We start from the raw sequence: 16,483 nt of genomic DNA, 5'->3' as shown, positions 1-16,483 counted from the left end.
TTTGTTTCAGGAAACTCAGTGCCTGAGCATAGGACAGGGAGGCGTGTGGGTGCGCACATACTCAGTCTTTATGTAAATTGTTTTTATAACTGTGGTTCGTGGTCAGAATGCTTTGAACATCACTGCTCTAAAGGAAAAATGTTTTTGAGTCAACTTAGATTGTCTTCATTAGAATGCTGCAACCTTACTTAATTGTGCACAGAAATCTGTTTATCAACTCATTGATCTAGCTCCTATAAAATTAATTAACTACAAAAAAGCCAGTAAGAATTACATCAGCAACTTCCTTCTGGGAGGATGACACTTGATGGAACCCGTATCGCGGCTGTCAGCAGCAGCGTGCCACAGCCTCGACACCTCAGGCTCCCTGAGCTGCAGACGCCTACCCTGCAGCGTCTAGTGCAACACAGCCCTCCCACGCTTCTTAAGAGCCGTCATCCCTCACTTTGCACAAGTGTGTCGTGAATTAAATGTGCAGAATTAAGTTGTCTTAATTAGCCCACGCAGTTAGAGCGGCGCCACTTGGCACTGGTACAGTTGTGAAAACACACACAGGCCCCGAAACAGGCAAAGCCCAGTAAAGCAACAGTGCTCTCTATAGCGTGCGTTCATTTTTAAAAGACCATCACAGTGAAAACACCGGAATAAAACATTCTGGTAGAAAAAGCACGGGCCTCCCAGGAGAAGCTGCCGACCCTTGCCCTGGGGCCCACCCCTGAGTTTGAGACACCCTGGTAGACCTTGCAGCAAACTCCCCAGGGTGTGTGGATCTCAGCCCTTTTAGGTAGAGGCACATTTAGCTTAGCCCCCAACCCAGACTATCCTGCCTGTGTTTTTGGTTTTGTTTTTGTTTTTTCCTTCTCGTTTATAAAGATATTACGAAAATTTCAGTCAGATCCCTTGTTGAACTAAAACACACAGCAAAACACCCTTCTCTTGGTGTATCCATACAAAACCCCAGGAAACAAGCATGACTCATTTTTTTTGCAACCCTGTGCTTATTCCTTACGATCACTGCTTCCTTACTGCAGTAATTGTAGCGTGCGGTCATCTGTTCTAGCATTTTGCCAAGGATCAGTGTCTGTATTATTGCAGGATCTCCTAATACGATTTTGCCTAGAGCTGCCCTCTGGCTTCTCATATACTTTGCGAGTGTGCCTGTAAAGTCTTACTCTGGAGTGCAGTTTGTGTGGCCCTAGGGCCTGGAAACCATTGAAGGCATCGGTCTTGCTGGCCCATCGTCTGTCCTGGGCTTAGTTCCTTCCCCTTGACTTTTTCTTTCCCTTCCCCCTACCTTTCCCGTGGAAGAATGACTCTCCGCCAGAGGCCAGCCTAGACGGAATGGTTTGAGTAGTTGCCCTCTCTCCATGACTTCAGTCCTCTTCCCAGGAGATCAGGGGGCTCACTGCCTTCTCCAGTCTCCAGACTAATAACCTGGTTTCTGTAATTCCTGAAAGCTACTTTCCAGAGGTTCAAGGTACAAGTCTTACTGCCCAGTGGCCTTCTCCTTAGTGACTTATGAACTACAAGATGGCATAGATTCTTTGCCCCAATTCTCATGATTTCCACTTTACTTATATTTCTCTTAGATCGGATTTAAGTTCAGAGTATTGATTCCCTTTGTTACTTCCTCAGCGTTCTTTAGTTTTCTTTATTTAAAATTTAAAAAAGCACAATAGAGTATATTCATTGTGGGAACATGAGAAAATCCAGGAAAACAAGGAGAAAAATTCTGAGTCAAATGAAATTCTACCACCAAGGGATAATGGCCTTTAACATTTCAGCATTTTTAAAGACTCTTCCTGCTGTACTCCTATTTAGAAATATAACACATTTAAATTTTTTTTTTTCAACGTTTATTTATTTTTGGGACAGAGAGAGACAGAGCATGAACGGGGGAGGGGCAGAGAGAGAGGGAGACACAGAATCGGAAACAGGCTCCAGGCTCTGAGCCATCAGCCCAGAGCCCGACGCGGGGCTCGAACTCACGGACCACGAGATCGTGACCTGGCTGAAGTCGGACGCTTAACCGACTGCGCCACCCAGGCGCCCCAGAAATATAACACATTTAACAAAAATAGAGTTTACTCTGTTTTCATTCTTTTTGTTATATTCAGTCATTAGTTCTAGTCTTGGTGACACCTTTGGGGCCATACCTACTATCCTATATAAATTTGCTTAAAGCAGTTCCCCATGTGCTGAAGATCCATACCTGGGCCGTTGTGCCTTTGTAGTAAAGGCTGAGAATAAAGCACCTAAGGTTTCCTCATGGAGCAGGCGTGTCCTTGTAGAGATCCTGGCTGAGGGATGCTTCTCTCCCAGGTTGGCTTGGCACCTGGCTATAGCAAGAGCGAGCAAGAAGCTTGGGTTAGAACTAGGGAGTTAGCTGCGGGGGAGGCGGGAGGGCGCCTCCAAATAGGGATTCCGATCTCGCTAGGGAGAGTCAGCAGTACCCTGTAGAGAGAGCTCCATTAGGTGACTGAAGCTGCTCTTGGTATAGTCTTGTATCGTCACGTTCTCCCAGGCTTTATGATGGCTGGAGACAGGACCAGCTGTCCTCACAGCCCCAGATGGCCAAGTTGGAGGAGAGGAAAGAAGGTCATCTACTAACGGGCACCTGGGTGGCTCAGTCGTTTAAGCATCCAGTTTCAGCTGAGGTCATGATATCATGGTCAGTGATTTCGAGCCCCGCGTCAGGCTCTGTGCTGACAGCCCAGAGCCTGGAGCCAGCTTCAGATTGTGTGTCTCCCTCTCTCTGCTCCTTCCCCACTCTTTCTCTGTCTCTCAAAAATTAATAAAGTTTTTTTTTTTTTTTTTTTAAAGAAAGGTATAGGGTTGCTAATCTTGAATGGGGAGATGTGAGGAAAGGTTAACATCTCTTGGAGAAGCAGCAGCAAAGAGGCGAAAAGAGTGTCTGAGCCAGTGGGCTTGGGTTCTGTTCCAGCATCTTGTGCATTGTTCTGTCTCTTCCCTTCCAGCAGGTCCACAGACCAGCATGGCTGCCACTGCCGCTGTCAGTCCCAGTGACTACCTGCAGCCCGCCGCCTCCACCACCCAGGTGAGTGGGCAGTGGCTTCTGAGGGTTGGGGCTGCATCGGCCTGGAAGCACTCCCGGAAGCCGACATTAAACCACAGCCAAAAGCTCTGTACTGGCTAGGATATGAGACCCGGGAAGGTTCGGTTGTCCGCTTTCTCTGAACTAAGAAGCCAGGGCTGCTTACCTAAGATGGCACAGTTGAGCCGAGGGAAAAGCAGGGTTAAACTCAAGGTCCCTTCCACCAGACCCCCTGACCATAAAAGGGAAACAGAGGCTGTGTCCCTACACAGAGGCTCTGTCCCTGTAGCCTCAAAAGAACAGCCCTCCCCACTTTACCAGAGTGTTTATTCTTCCTGTTGGCCCTCCCTTCTTCTTTCCCTCCCTCCCTTCCTCAGCCCTTCCTCAGTTGAGGAATCAGGGTCCCCTTCACCCTGTGATGGGTCCATGGACTTCTGTCTAAGAGCTGAGGATGGCTCCGTGAGCCCTGAGAAACAAGGATAGTGGGAAGTAAGGGTGTTAGTTTACCCTGCTATGGGGCTTCTGGAGAGTTACTTCCTGAGGAAGGCATTGCCCATTCTTTCTCCCTGAGAGAAAGCAGAGCCAGCAGGGAGGGGGAAGATGCTGGCACCCTGTCTACCAAGGTGGCGAAGAGCCTGCCAGGGGCCACGAAGGGCAGAGGGTGGCTGGGCAGTGGGTTGACACCTCACTTTCTCTCCGCCTGTTCTCTCGCAGGATTCCCAGCCATCTCCTCTAGCCCTGCTTGCTGCAACATGTAGCAAAATTGGCCCTCCAGCTGTTGAAGCTGCGGTGACGCCTCCTGCTCCCCCCCAGCCCACGCCACGGAAACTCGTCCCCATCAAACCTGCCCCTCTCCCCATCAGTCCTGGCAAGAATAGCTTTGGAATCTTGTCCTCCAAAGGAAACATCCTTCAGATTCAGGGGTCACAACTGAGTGCGTCCTATCCTGGGGGGCAGCTGGTGTTCGCTATCCAGAACCCCACTGTGATCAACAAAGGGACCCGGTCAAATGCCAATATCCAATACCAGGCGGTCCCTCAGATCCAGGCGAGCAATTCCCAGACCATCCAGGTACAGCCCAGTCTCACCAACCAGATCCAGATCATCCCCGGCACCAGCCAAGCCATCATCACCCCCTCACCGTCCAGTCACAAGCCTGTCCCCATCAAGCCAGCCCCCGTCCAGAAGTCAAGTACGACTACCACTCCTGTGCAGAGCGGCGCCAATGTGGTGAAGCTGACAGGTGGGGGCGGTAATGTGACGCTCACGCTGCCCGTCAACAACCTCGTGAACACCAGTGACTCCGGGGCCACCACTCAGCTCCTCACGGAGAGCCCCCCCACACCACTGTCTAAGACTAACAAGAAAGCCCGGAAGAAGAGTCTGCCTGCCTCCCAGCCCCCCGTGGCTGTGGCTGAGCAGGTGGAGACGGTGCTGATCGAGACCACTGCGGACAACATCATCCAGGCAGGAAACAACCTGCTCATTGTTCAGAGCCCTGGTGGGGGCCAGCCAGCTGTGGTCCAGCAGGTCCAGGTGGTGCCCCCCAAGGCTGAGCAGCAGCAGGTGGTGCAGATCCCCCAGCAGGCCCTGCGGGTGGTGCAGGCGGCATCTGCCACCCTCCCCACCGTCCCCCAGAAGCCCTCCCAGAACTTTCAGATCCAGGCGGCTGAGCCGACGCCTACTCAGGTACCGCACTCACCCTCTGCACCTGCCTCCCTCTCCTTCACGCTGAATGGCTGACACTCCGTTCCCCCTGGGCTTGCTCTGGAAGATGGTGCTGATGCATTTCCCACTTTGACCTGAGTGCTAGGATTCAGCACCGTCTGGGGTGGGCAGGAAGTGGCCATTTGGGCCGGCAAATGGGCTCTCTTCAGTTCATAGGGCTATGTACAGCTCATCCTTAGAAATAAGCCGAGATGTCCCTATACCTATATTGTGGTCCAGTTTTTCTTTCAGGGAGTCTCTTTTGGAGGATGGGTAGGGGGCAGATACATACTTTTTAATAGTAAAGTTCGTTTTTTTTTTATTATGGAACTACATACTCAGAACGGTACAAGAATGAAACGAATTTCATTCAGAACCATAGAATTTGATGTAAAGCAAGAAAATTCTGGTCATTGTTAATGACAAGAAAAAAAATAGGGAGACACAGGCCAGCTTGATGGCAGGAACTCTTAGGCTAGATTCATCTGTGATGCTAAGAACTTCAACAAGAATGTTCTTATTGGGGGCTTTTATTAAGGTGGTGTATTACTCTGGAATCTCTTTGGCTCTGTGTGAGTTGGTTTTATTCTCTGTGTATGCCTGCTAAGGGCCAGAGATGGTGCCTGTGCTGCAGATGGAGAACCTGGAACTCAGGGAGGTTAGGAAGTATCCAGTAGCTCATGGGGCATAGGTGACAAGAACCAGGATTCAGCTTGAAGTTCTGACTTCAAACCCCACGCTCTTTTCTGCTTTTCACTTTGACTTGCTGGGTCTCAGTGGCAGGTGCTACAATTAAAATTGAGGACAAGGATTTTTCTTAATGCAAGAAAACAGCTCCTGCCATTGAGGAACTTATCATGCAGTTGTCTAGAGAGAGAGAGAACCAAGGCATCACCGTCAGTGAGAGTAGGGAGTTGTGTCCTCTTCCTGGGTGGAAAAGGAGTGCCCTTGAGTTTGACCTGTGGACATGGGAGTCACACAGGAGGAAATCTGAGGTCTGCCTTACAGTGCCTCCTCCCTTCTGGCACATTCTGTATTGTCAAGTGATTTTCTTTAAACTGTTTAATTTACTTATTATAATATCTATGAGGTTTCATCATCAGATCTGCCGTACAGAGGAACTGAGGTGATACCCGCTCAGGTGCACACATCCTTGGCAGTACCTCCCCTCCGTTCCCTGAGGTCCCAGATCTTGAGATTGATGGAGGCAGGGCTTAAACCTAGGTCTTCCTAAGGACATAATCATGCAAATGTGCATAGATTTAGGTACAACATTATTTTATATTTTATTATTTTTAAAATATTTTTTAAAGTTTTAAATTTTTTTTTAATTTTTTTAACGTTTGTTTATTTTTGAGAGACAGAGAACGAGCAAGGGAGGAACAGAGAGAGAGGGAGACAAAGAATCCAAAGCAGGCTCCAGGCTCTGAGCTGTCAGCACAGAGCCCGACGCGGGGCTTGAACACACAAACCATGAGATCATGACCTGAGCCGAAGTCAGTTGCTTAACCGACTGAGCCACCCAGATGCCCCAGTTTTAATTTATTTTTAAAAGAGCGAGCGAGCACGAGTGGGGAAGGGGTAGAAAGAGAGAGGGGGACAGAGGATCTGAAGCGGGCTCTGCTTTGCCAGCAGAGAGCCCAATGTGGGGCTCAGACTCACAAACCGTGAGATCGTGACCAGAGCCGAAATTGGATGCTTAACTGACTGAGCCACCCGGGTGTCCCTACATTATTTTAAAGATAAAATAGTTTTCCAATATCCTCAGGTGCTGTATATTATACCACTAATTCTCTGTTAACTGTAGATGTAGGCAGTTTCCAGTCTTCTAGCTAAATAAATTCCTAAAAGTGGGGCAAAGGATATGGACATTTTTTTTAAAAGGCATTATATTCTGATTCAGACATGGGCAGTTCACGGTCAAATCTGGCCCACCCATGTGCTTTCATAAATAAAGTTTAATTAGAAAGCAGACATGTCCATTTGTGCTGCATTTGCACTACAAGGCAGAGACCTCATCATGACCTACAGAGTTTAAAATATTTAGTATCTGCCCTTTACAGAAAAAGTTTGCTGACCCTTGCTCTATTTTATGAACAAAAAATGTTCTAGTAACAGAAACTTCAGATACACGGAAAATAGCAATTAATGTGCAAAAGGGGCACATATGAGAAAATTGGGGATGAGAACTGTGTATTCATTAAGAGATGCTGTAAGGTTTGTTTCTTTGCTTTTAACTGAGAAACACAGTCTCAGATAACCCAGGAATTTAAAAATAGCACTAATCAAAATCCCAGCAGGACTTTTTTAACAAATAACTTTTTGCCCCTGAATCATTTGAGTGTAAGTTGCCACCACAGTCCCTGTCACTTCCAAATGTTTTATAGAAAGGGTCTCATTATTACATGCAAGGACATTCTACATAATGACAGTACAACCATCACACCTAGGAAATTAGCAAAGAAACATGCTAGCATCTTGTTTAGAGACTCCACTCAGGTCTCAGCACTTGTCCCGATAATTCCGTTATGGCAAAAGAGTCTTCCCACGTAGTTGGGAACTACATGCATGTAGTTGTCATGTCTCCTTAGCCTCTTTCGGTCTGGAACAGTTCTCCGTCTTAACTTGATGTTCGTGACCTTGACATTTTTTTTAATGTTTATTTATTTTTGAGAGAGGGAGAAAGAGGGCGCATAAATGGGGGAGGAACAGAGAGAGAGGAGATGCAGAATCAGAAGCAGGCTCCAGGCTCCGAGCTGTCAGGACAGAGCCCGATGTGGGGCTCGAACTCACGAACCATGGGATCACGGCCTGAGCTGAAGTCAGCTGCTTAAATGACTGAGCCACCCAGGCGCCCCTAATTTTAATTAAAAAATATATATATTTTTTAATTTTGAGGGGGGAGGGGCAGAGAAAGAAGGAGACACAGAATCCAAAACAGGCTCCAGGCTCTGAGCTGTCAGCACAGAACCTGACACAGGGCTCGAACTCACAAACTGCGAGATCATGACCTGAGCCGAAGTCGGATGTTCAACGGACTGAGCTACCCAGGTGCCACAATCTTGACACTTTTGAAGGCTACAGGCCAGTTATTTGTAGAATGTTCTTCAGTTTAGGTTTGCGTGATGTTTCCTCATGACCTCTGGGCTGTGCTTTTTTTTTTTTTTTTTTTTTTTTTTTTTTGCAGAAATACAGAAGTGATGCTGTGTTCTCACCATATCCTAAAAAGGGTGCATGATTTCAATTTGTCTCCCTACTGGTGACAATTAAAGTAGCAAATATGTTCACCAGATTTCTGCACCTTTTTTTCTTTGTAGTGAAGTAGTATTAAGAGGAAGATACTTTGAGATTATGTAAATATCCCATTCCTCATCAGACTTTTGCCCACTTGTTTTAGTATCTTTTATTAGAAGAGATTTTCTTAAAATTAATGTTTTATTTTAGAAGAGGTTATATTTACAGAAACGTTGTAAAGGTAGTGCAGAGAGTGTCTGTTTACCTCTCACTTGAGTTTCCCCCAGTGTTAAACATCATACATTACCAGGTACATTTGTCAAAACTAAGAAACCGACATTATACAAGACTGTTACCTAACTCCAAACTTGATTTGGATGTCACCAGTCTTGCCATTTATGTCCGCCTTCTGTTCCAGGATCCAGTCCACATACCATGTTGCACTTAGCAGGCACATCTCCCTGGGCCCCTCAGGTGATAGCTTCTTGGTCGTTATTTTCCATGATCTTGACAGTCTTGAGGTGTATTGGTCAGGTATCCTACTGAATGCCCCCAGTCTGGGGTTATAGGTTTTTGGAAAGAATACTACAGAGGTGAGATGGTCCTCTAATCACATTATATGAGGAGTACATGATGTCCATATGCCATCCTGATGATGTCATGTCCCTGATGTTAACCTCTGTCTCTGGTTAAGGTCGCGTTTGCTAGGTCTCTTCATTGAAGTTACTACTTTTCCCATTCTCTGTTCTTTTTTGTTTTTAAGTTGATTTACTTATTTTGACAGAGAGAGAGAGAGAGAGCATGTACGCACACAAGTGGGGGAGGGGCAGAGAGAGAGACAGAGAATCCCGAGCAGGCTCTGCACTGTCCATGCAGAGCCTGACATGGGGCTAGAACTCATGAACTGTGAGATCATGACCTGAACCAATATCAAGAGATGGACACTTGGGGCACCTGGGTGGCTCAGCTGGTTAAGCCTCTGACTTCAGCTCAGGTCAATTCTCACAGTTCATGAGTTCGAGCCCCACATCAGGCTCTGTGCTAATAGCTCGGAGCCTGCTTCAGATTCTGTTTCCCTCTCTCTGTCTTTCTCTCTCTCTGCCCCTTTCCTGCTCACGCTCTGTCTCTCTCAAAAATAAATACACATAAAAAAAAGAGAGAGAGAGATAGACACTTAACCGACTGAGCCACCCAGGCGCCCCTCTCTGTTCTTTGGAAGGGAGTTGCTAAGTCCTAATATGGGAGTTGCCCATATTCATGGGCAAGAGTGGGGGTTAAGAATTAAGCTCTGCATCCTGGAAGAGAAAGTATCTACATAATAGTATTGGGAATTCTTCTATAAAGATGACTTTTTCTTCTTTATTTACTTATTCAATCATTTATTTCTAGCAGTAGAGGGACTCATGTATATCTATGTTATACTTTGGGTTATAATCCAGGACTGTGTTATTTATTTTGTTACTCACATTGGTCCCACCCTCGGCCATTTGGAGCTCTTTTGGGTTGGCCTCTGTATCCCCTGACATACTCCCATCCTTTTCTCTTTTAAATCAGCTGTAAATATTCACATACTATGAAATTTACCCTTTTAAAGTGTACAAACTCAGTAGGTTTTAGTATGTTCACAGAGTTGTGCAGCCATCCCCACTGTCTAGTTTTAGAACATTTTCATCACCCCCCCAAAAAGAAACCCTGTACCTTTAGTAGCCACTCCTCCTCTCTCCTTTCCCCCAATCCCGCTGGCGACCACTAATCCATTTTGTGTCTTTATGGAATCGTCTATTCTGGGTATTTCATTAAATGGAACCTTACAATAGGTGAGCTTTTGCAGTCGACTTGTTTCACTTAGTAATAATGTTTTCAGGGTCCATCCCTGTTGTAGCAGGTTTTTCATTCCTTGTATTTTCCTAGCCCCAGCCCTGGGGTGGACCATTCTTCCCAGGAGTCCTGGTTCTGATTGGAAATTGTGTCATTCTCTTCTCCATCTGTTTATTTATGTCAATAGGGACTATTAGGTTCCCATTTTATCCAGTGGGTTATAACCCATTGGTATTATTATTTTCATGTTCAGGTTTTCCCATATTTGGCCAATGGGAGACCCCTCAGGCTGGCTCCCGTGTCCTCTTCCCATGACACCACCATTCTTGTACCTTCGTACTTTCTGGTACAACAGGTGTTCCAAGGTCTTGCACTTTCCTTGCCCCCAAACCTGGAATCAGCTCTTTCTCCAAGGAGCCCTGGTTCCTTTTAGTGGAGCATGAGTTTTAGAAGCTGAGACCTGGGTGCTGGGTGAGCTCATTATCCCTGGAGTATTGCTGCTCCCAGCCTCTCTCAGTGGACACAGCCAAGAAGTATACATAAATATACATAAGTACGTACGTACACATATATGTAATACCTACATAGATAAAGATACGGACACGCACATACCTACATATATTATCACAAATTTCTATCTCTGTTTCTCTATATTGAAACCCAAGAGTTTCCACCAGTACCTCCGATTCCTGTCCAGTGCCACACACTTTATTCTCGATTCTCCCTTTCCATATTTGTAACTATCTTCTGTGACAGAACCCTCGCTTCCATTAGCCTTAATATACTCCTTTCTGGATCACTGCCCCCTAGATTTCAGCTCTCCCATGTGGACAGGTGCCAGCTGGGGCTGCGACACCCGTGCCAGGCTGCTGTCATCACTGCCCCACAAATGCCCTCCTCATACCACTCACGCTCTAACGTGCATATTTTTAAGGCTTTTGATAGACCTTCCCACATTTCCCTCCAGTAGGCCCAGACCACCTCACAACTCCTGCTCCTGACGTAAGAGTGCCCGTTTCCCTGCTGTCTCACCAACAGCGAGCATATTTTATTTTTCCATCTTTGCCAATCTGAGGTGGAGGACAACTGTTCCTCATCGATCGTGCCTCCTAAGAGCTATTTTCATTTGGCGGTCATTCATGGTGCATCTTTTGTGAAGTTCCCATTTAGCTCCCTTCTAATTCTCTACTTCTGACGCTGGCGTTGTATCTTTCATGCTGAGGAAATTCAGTGTTTGGTTTCCAATCAGTCGTCAGCATTTGCCACCTTAGTGTGGGGATGCCATCGACAGTGTGTGAATGTAGGTCTGGGCCAGCTGGGGAAGACTTGGGTGGGTGAAGAGGCACCCCCACTTCTCACTTGGGTGCAGAGGGATAACACTGTTCAAAGTGCAGGGGCCCAGTCTCTGCTGGGGCACTGACCCTTTTTCTCCGTCCCTTCCCAGGTCTACATCCGTACGCCTTCCGGTGAGGTGCAGACGGTCCTCGTCCAGGACAGCACCCCAACAACAGCTGCAGCCACCTCTACCACCACCTGTAGCAGCCCTGCGTCCCGTGCTCCCCATCTGAGTGGGACCAGCAAAAAGCACTCGGCCGCAATTCTCCGGAAAGAGCGCCCCCTGCCAAAGATAGCCCCCGCTGGGAGCATCATCAGCCTGAACGCAGCCCAGCTGGCAGCAGCGGCCCAGGCCATGCAGACCATCAACATCAACGGTGTCCAGGTCCAGGGCGTGCCTGTCACCATCACCAACACCGGAGGTGAGAGTGGGCCCTTGGGCCAGGGTCTGGGCAGCAGGCCTGCTCGCCTCACCCCTGGGAGCCGTGGGCCGGCCCGGGGTTCCCAGGAACCACAGCGAGAATACCGCCCATCATTTGCCTGGTCCCTTCTAGCTTAAGAGCATGTCCACTTGGTCCTTACAGAAGTCCTAGGAGATAGTTTTTGTTTTTTGGGTTTTTTTGTTTTTTTAAACGTTTGTTATTGAGAAACAGAGACACAGCATGAGCAGGGAAGGGGCAGAGAGAGGAGGAGACACAGAGTCTGAAGCAGGCTCCAGGCTCTGAGCTGTCAGCACAGAGCCCGATGCGGGGCTTGAAGTCATGAACCGTGAGATCATGCCCCAAGCCGAAGTCGGACGCTCAACCGACTGAGCCACCCAGGCGCCCCTAGGAGATAGTTTAAGACGCGTGTTGGCCCCACCTGACAGCTGAAGACCTTGAATATGATGGAGAAATAAGATGTACTCAGGAAAGCTCTCCAGCTAACATACACATGCAAATTAGCATGGTACAGACCAGAGAGGGATGTTCAAGGGAGGTTCCAGGTAAAGGGACTTGAAAGAAGGCTCCTAAGAGGAGACAGCCTTGAGTTAACGGTTAGAAGGAAAGGAGGGAGCCTTTGGCAGTGGGAATGGCTTGCGCTACACTTCAGCTGGGTGGTAATACTTGGCAGTATTTACAGCGCCACGGCCCTTGCACATAATCAAAGGAACATGGGAGCTACCTAGCAGAATGGTTTCTGGTGCTTTAGCTGGGTGTTCTTAATTTTTTGGTTAAAGTTTTTTAGAAATTTATTTATTTTGAGAGAGAGAGTATGTGAGTAGGGGAGGGGGGCAGAGAGAGAGGGAGAGAATCCCAAGCAGGCTCCATGCTCTCCATGCAGAGCTTGACGTGGGGGCTCGAACTCAAATGGTGAGATCATGGCCTGAGCCAAAATCAACAGTCAGTGGCTTAACCATCTGAGCCACCCAGGCGCCCCCTCGTTGAGTGTTCTTCAGCTGGGTGAGGAGCACTTTTCAAGCCAGTGGGAGTTCTCTCGTCCTTAAATGAATTTATGTCATTCTGGTTTAGAGGCATAGGATTGAATCCACTCAGAGAGACACCAGTGTTAGGTCAGTGACACTCCCCATGCTTTGAATGGCTTTATGCACGTTGCAGAGGACTTGATTTATCCCGTTTCCGCACACTTATTAACAAAAATCCCTGGAGACGTCCCTGAGAGCAGAGTTGGTATCTCACAAGGGCCTGAGGTTGGAGGCGTTTCTGAAGAAACACTCCAGGACCACTCAAGACAAGACCCTTCCCCACTGAGGTCACGTGGGCAGAGTCTGACACCGAACTCTGCCTGCGTAGTGTAGTGTTCAGGACACTGCCCCGGAGGTCGACTGCCTGGGTTCAGACGCAGCTTCTACCAGTTATTACCTATAACCTTGATATGCTGTTGAGCCTCAGCCTCAACCATAAAAGAGGGATAACAGTCTCTAACTCAGGGGGTTATGAGGGTTAGATTAGTTAACACCTTTAAAGTCTCTAACGTGGTCTCTGGCACCTGACAGCCTCCCAAAAGTGTGAGCCGCTCCGATGATGATCTGTGTCGAGTGCAGCAGGGAAGAGGGGCGCCAGGCTTCGTGACCCTGAACCCTGCCCCCCTCTCGTCCACAGGGCAGCAGCAGCTGACGGTGCAGAACGTCTCCGGGAACAACCTGACCATCAGCGGGCTGAGCCCCACGCAGATCCAGCTACAGATGGAGCAGGCGCTGGCCGGAGAGGCCCAGCCCGGGGAGAAGCGGCGCCGCATGGCCTGCACGTGTCCCAACTGCAAGGACGGGGACAAGAGGTGATTCGAGGGGGAGGGGCCACGCCCCCAGCCCGCACGGACCCTGTTGCCCCGGCCCTTCTCCGGGACGCAGGTGGGAGAGGGGTGAGGTAGCAGCTGCCTGCCACCCGTCCCCCTCACCTTTCCTGTGCCCTCCAACCTGACCTCTCGTCCTCTCTCCGACCTGTCCCGCCTCCCTCTTCTACCCCCTCCCTTTCTCGGCTTCCCACCCCCTCCGTCCCCACCCTCAACCCAACTCCCAGGTCTGGAGAGCAGGGCAAGAAGAAGCACGTGTGCCACATCCCCGACTGTGGCAAGACCTTCCGCAAGACGTCCTTGCTGCGGGCTCACGTGCGCCTGCACACTGGCGAGCGGCCCTTTGTCTGCAACTGGTTCTTCTGTGGAAAGAGGTTCACACGGAGCGACGAGCTCCAGCGGCACGCCCGCACCCACACAGGTCTGTCCTCTCCCCTGCGGCATGCTCCGGGCCGCACGGGGTGCTTCCGGCCTCTCCCTCAGCCCACTCAGCGACATCGAGATTCCCGGCCGCACTGAGTGAGAGCTACACTCTCACTTCTCGGGGGGTCCAGGCCTACCCAGGAAATTCTTTCAGGCCAGTCCTTTACTGTAGCGTTTGCCAGAGTGATGCCATTCACGTTACGCAGCCTCGATGACGTTTGCCGTAGCTACACGGTTATTTATTTAACAAGCCCTGCTGTACCGTGCCAGCCACTGGACAGTGCGTGTTACCAATGAACTAACTTAATCCTTACAGTGACTCTGTGGGGAGGGTTCTTTATTATGCCCATTTTACTGAGACATGGGGAGGTGGCCGGGTCACCAGGCCCTCTGGTTCCCAGGTCAAAATCTTTTTTTTTTTTTTTTTAAGTTATTTATTTTGAGAGAGTATGAACAGGGGAGGGGCAGAGAGAGGGAGAGAGAAAATCCTAAGCTGTCAGCGCAGAGCCCAACACAGGGCTCCAGCTCACGTCCCGTGAGATCATGACCTGAACCGAGATAGTTGGACGCTTAACTGACTGAGCCCCCCAAGTCCACGGTCTAAATCACTGTCCCACACTGCCTCTGCTACTATCACTTTCCAAATGATTTTCCTCAGATTGTTTCACTGTTTTTACTCCTTTACGTCTAGTGCAATATTTTGGCACCACAGGCTTGATAATAGTTACATATTTTAATGCGCTGGCAAATAAATGCAAAACTATAAAGTAGAACAGTCTTCGTCCAGCTACCACTTAACACTGTCGCGGGCATCTCCAGTGGCCCGCGGCACATGCTTCGAGAACCACTGCCAGAGCGAGTGTCTCCAGTGAGCAGACCCCTGGCCTGGGACTAGGGATAGGGCACGTGACCCGAAGCTACAGCCCCTGGCCAGCCACCCTCCCGGGGGGGAAGAGGAGTAAATATTCAGAATGGCAGCTGACAGGTCGGTGGGCAAGTGGGGTTTTTCCGCAAGTGGGTCAGTCACAGGGACAAAGATTAGAAGGAAGCAGGTGACAGCCCTACTTGGGAAGAGTCCTGGGTGCAGGTACAGGGACATAAGTACAGCATTTCAGGCAAGGGACAAGGGAAGGGAACAAAGTAGACTGGGAAGTGACGTCATGGGGGTGGAGGGAAATATGAGAAGTATGAGCTGCCGGAGGGTTTAGGTGAGTCGACCACAGGGAGCAAGCGTGTAGGCAGGAGGCGGGTAGGTTATGATGACAAGGCAACGCCAGCTTTACAGGGTGCCCCTCACACGCATCCCCTCTTCCGGGCTGGGACAGCGTCCGCACGTGGGCTCTGAGTGACGCGCATCTCGTCTTCCCAGGGGACAAACGCTTCGAGTGTGCCCAGTGTCAGAAGCGCTTCATGAGGAGCGACCATCTCACCAAGCATTACAAGACCCACCTGGTCACGAAGAACTTGTAAGGCCAACTGAGGCGGGAGGCCCTGAAGATACAGTCCCCCGTCTGTGTCCTGCCTGGGCCCCTGGTGGAAAGGAGGCTCCCGGTGCCCTGGGCCACCCTCAGCCCCTCCCTTCTGTTCTGCGACCGGTCCCATAGGAAGGGGCTCCGTCGCCCAGTGCTCACCTCCTTCTGAAGCCCCTTGGCTCTGCCCTGGCCCTTCCCTCTCACCTCGAGCTCCGGCCTGCCCAGACTGTGGACAGTGGCCGTGCCCAATGAGACGTTCTAAACCAGGACGAATGGGAACCCTTATTTCCAAAGGAAAAACATGAATTTCACTCCGTCGAGGAGCAAAGTGAGCCCCCCCCCCCGACCCCGTCCTCTCCCCCCAACACTGCCGGAGTCGCATTGTGCCATGCCCCTCTCTCTCCCGCCCCTCCCCGGCCCCGCCAGCCACCCAGGACGCCCCGGGACCCTGTCCCCAGGGCACGGCCGGCATCCACCTCCGGGGAGGCTCACGGGGCTGCCTCACGCCACATGCCACATGCCCAGCCCTGCCACCGCCCTCCTCCAGCACATTCCAACTTTCTATTTAAAAAGTCGAGCTATCCACTGATGCCCTCTTTTTCTATGGAGAACGTTGCCTTATACTCTACTTCAGATGATGAACACTGTGTATTGTGTGTGCTTTAAAGTTTTATTTAATTGCTCCCTTCTTCCTGTCCTCGTTACTTGCCTCCCCCACGCCTGCTTCAGTTGAGGGTTTGGGGGGCCATGAGGAGCGTCGGGGTTTTCTCTCTCTCTAGCAGTTTTCTTTTCTAAAGGACACAGCATTTCAACTCAAATCTGGATTCAGATGAAAACACCTCCACCTCCTGATCCTCTGCCCTCAACCCGCCCTGACCGGCCCCAGCCCTACTTGTGTATAGTGTATATTGTATAATAGACAATTGTGTCTACTACATGTTTAAAAACATATTGCTTGTTATTTTTGAGGCTTTTAAATTAAACAAAAATCCAACTTTATTTTTAGTTGTAACTGCTTGAGGTATGTTTTATGAATTAAGTGACAGATTTGTTATCCTTTATTAACGATGTACTTTGTTGGTCAGCACTGGGCTGACAAAAATTTTTTCTTGCTAATAAATTTAGTTGCCTGAGGCAAAATCTGCAA

The 16,483-nt window shown here is 49.3% G+C and overlaps 1 protein-coding gene and 1 long non-coding RNA gene across 8 annotated transcripts in view; one reads left to right on the top strand and one right to left on the bottom strand.

The window, feature by feature from the left end:
• LOC147574313 (uncharacterized) overlaps positions 1-1,680 on the bottom strand; it is a 14,411-nt gene extending 12,731 nt beyond the window's left edge. Inside the window, exon 1 of one of the 3 annotated variants that reach the window (XR_015244107.1) lies at positions 1,295-1,680. This is a non-coding gene — a long non-coding RNA (uncharacterized LOC147574313). The remainder of the gene's footprint in view (positions 1-1,294) is intronic. The other 2 variants (XR_015244106.1, XR_015244108.1) reach the window with 2 other exon arrangements.
• The window catches only part of SP2 (Sp2 transcription factor), a 27,487-nt gene extending 11,004 nt beyond the window's left edge, over positions 1-16,483 (top strand). For 3 of the 5 annotated variants that reach the window (XM_086687113.1, XM_086687116.1, XM_086687117.1), the window contains exons 2-7: positions 2,979-3,058; positions 3,770-4,744; positions 11,259-11,571; positions 13,252-13,426; positions 13,669-13,862; positions 15,234-16,483. In XM_086687113.1, the coding sequence (XP_086543239.1) occupies positions 2,979-3,058; positions 3,770-4,744; positions 11,259-11,571; positions 13,252-13,426; positions 13,669-13,862; positions 15,234-15,334 (1,838 nt within the window). In that variant the 3' untranslated portion in view covers positions 15,335-16,483. The remainder of the gene's footprint in view (positions 1-2,978; positions 3,059-3,769; positions 4,745-11,258; positions 11,572-13,251; positions 13,427-13,668; positions 13,863-15,233) is intronic. The other 2 variants (XM_086687114.1, XM_086687115.1) reach the window with 1 other exon arrangement.

This window comes from Puma concolor, chromosome E1 (genome assembly GCF_028749965.1).
Source record: "Puma concolor isolate L17-30 chromosome E1, mPumCon1.1.hap2, whole genome shotgun sequence".
NCBI classification, from domain to species: domain Eukaryota; kingdom Metazoa; phylum Chordata; class Mammalia; order Carnivora; family Felidae; genus Puma; species Puma concolor.
This window is presented reverse-complemented; position numbering and strand designations above follow the sequence as displayed.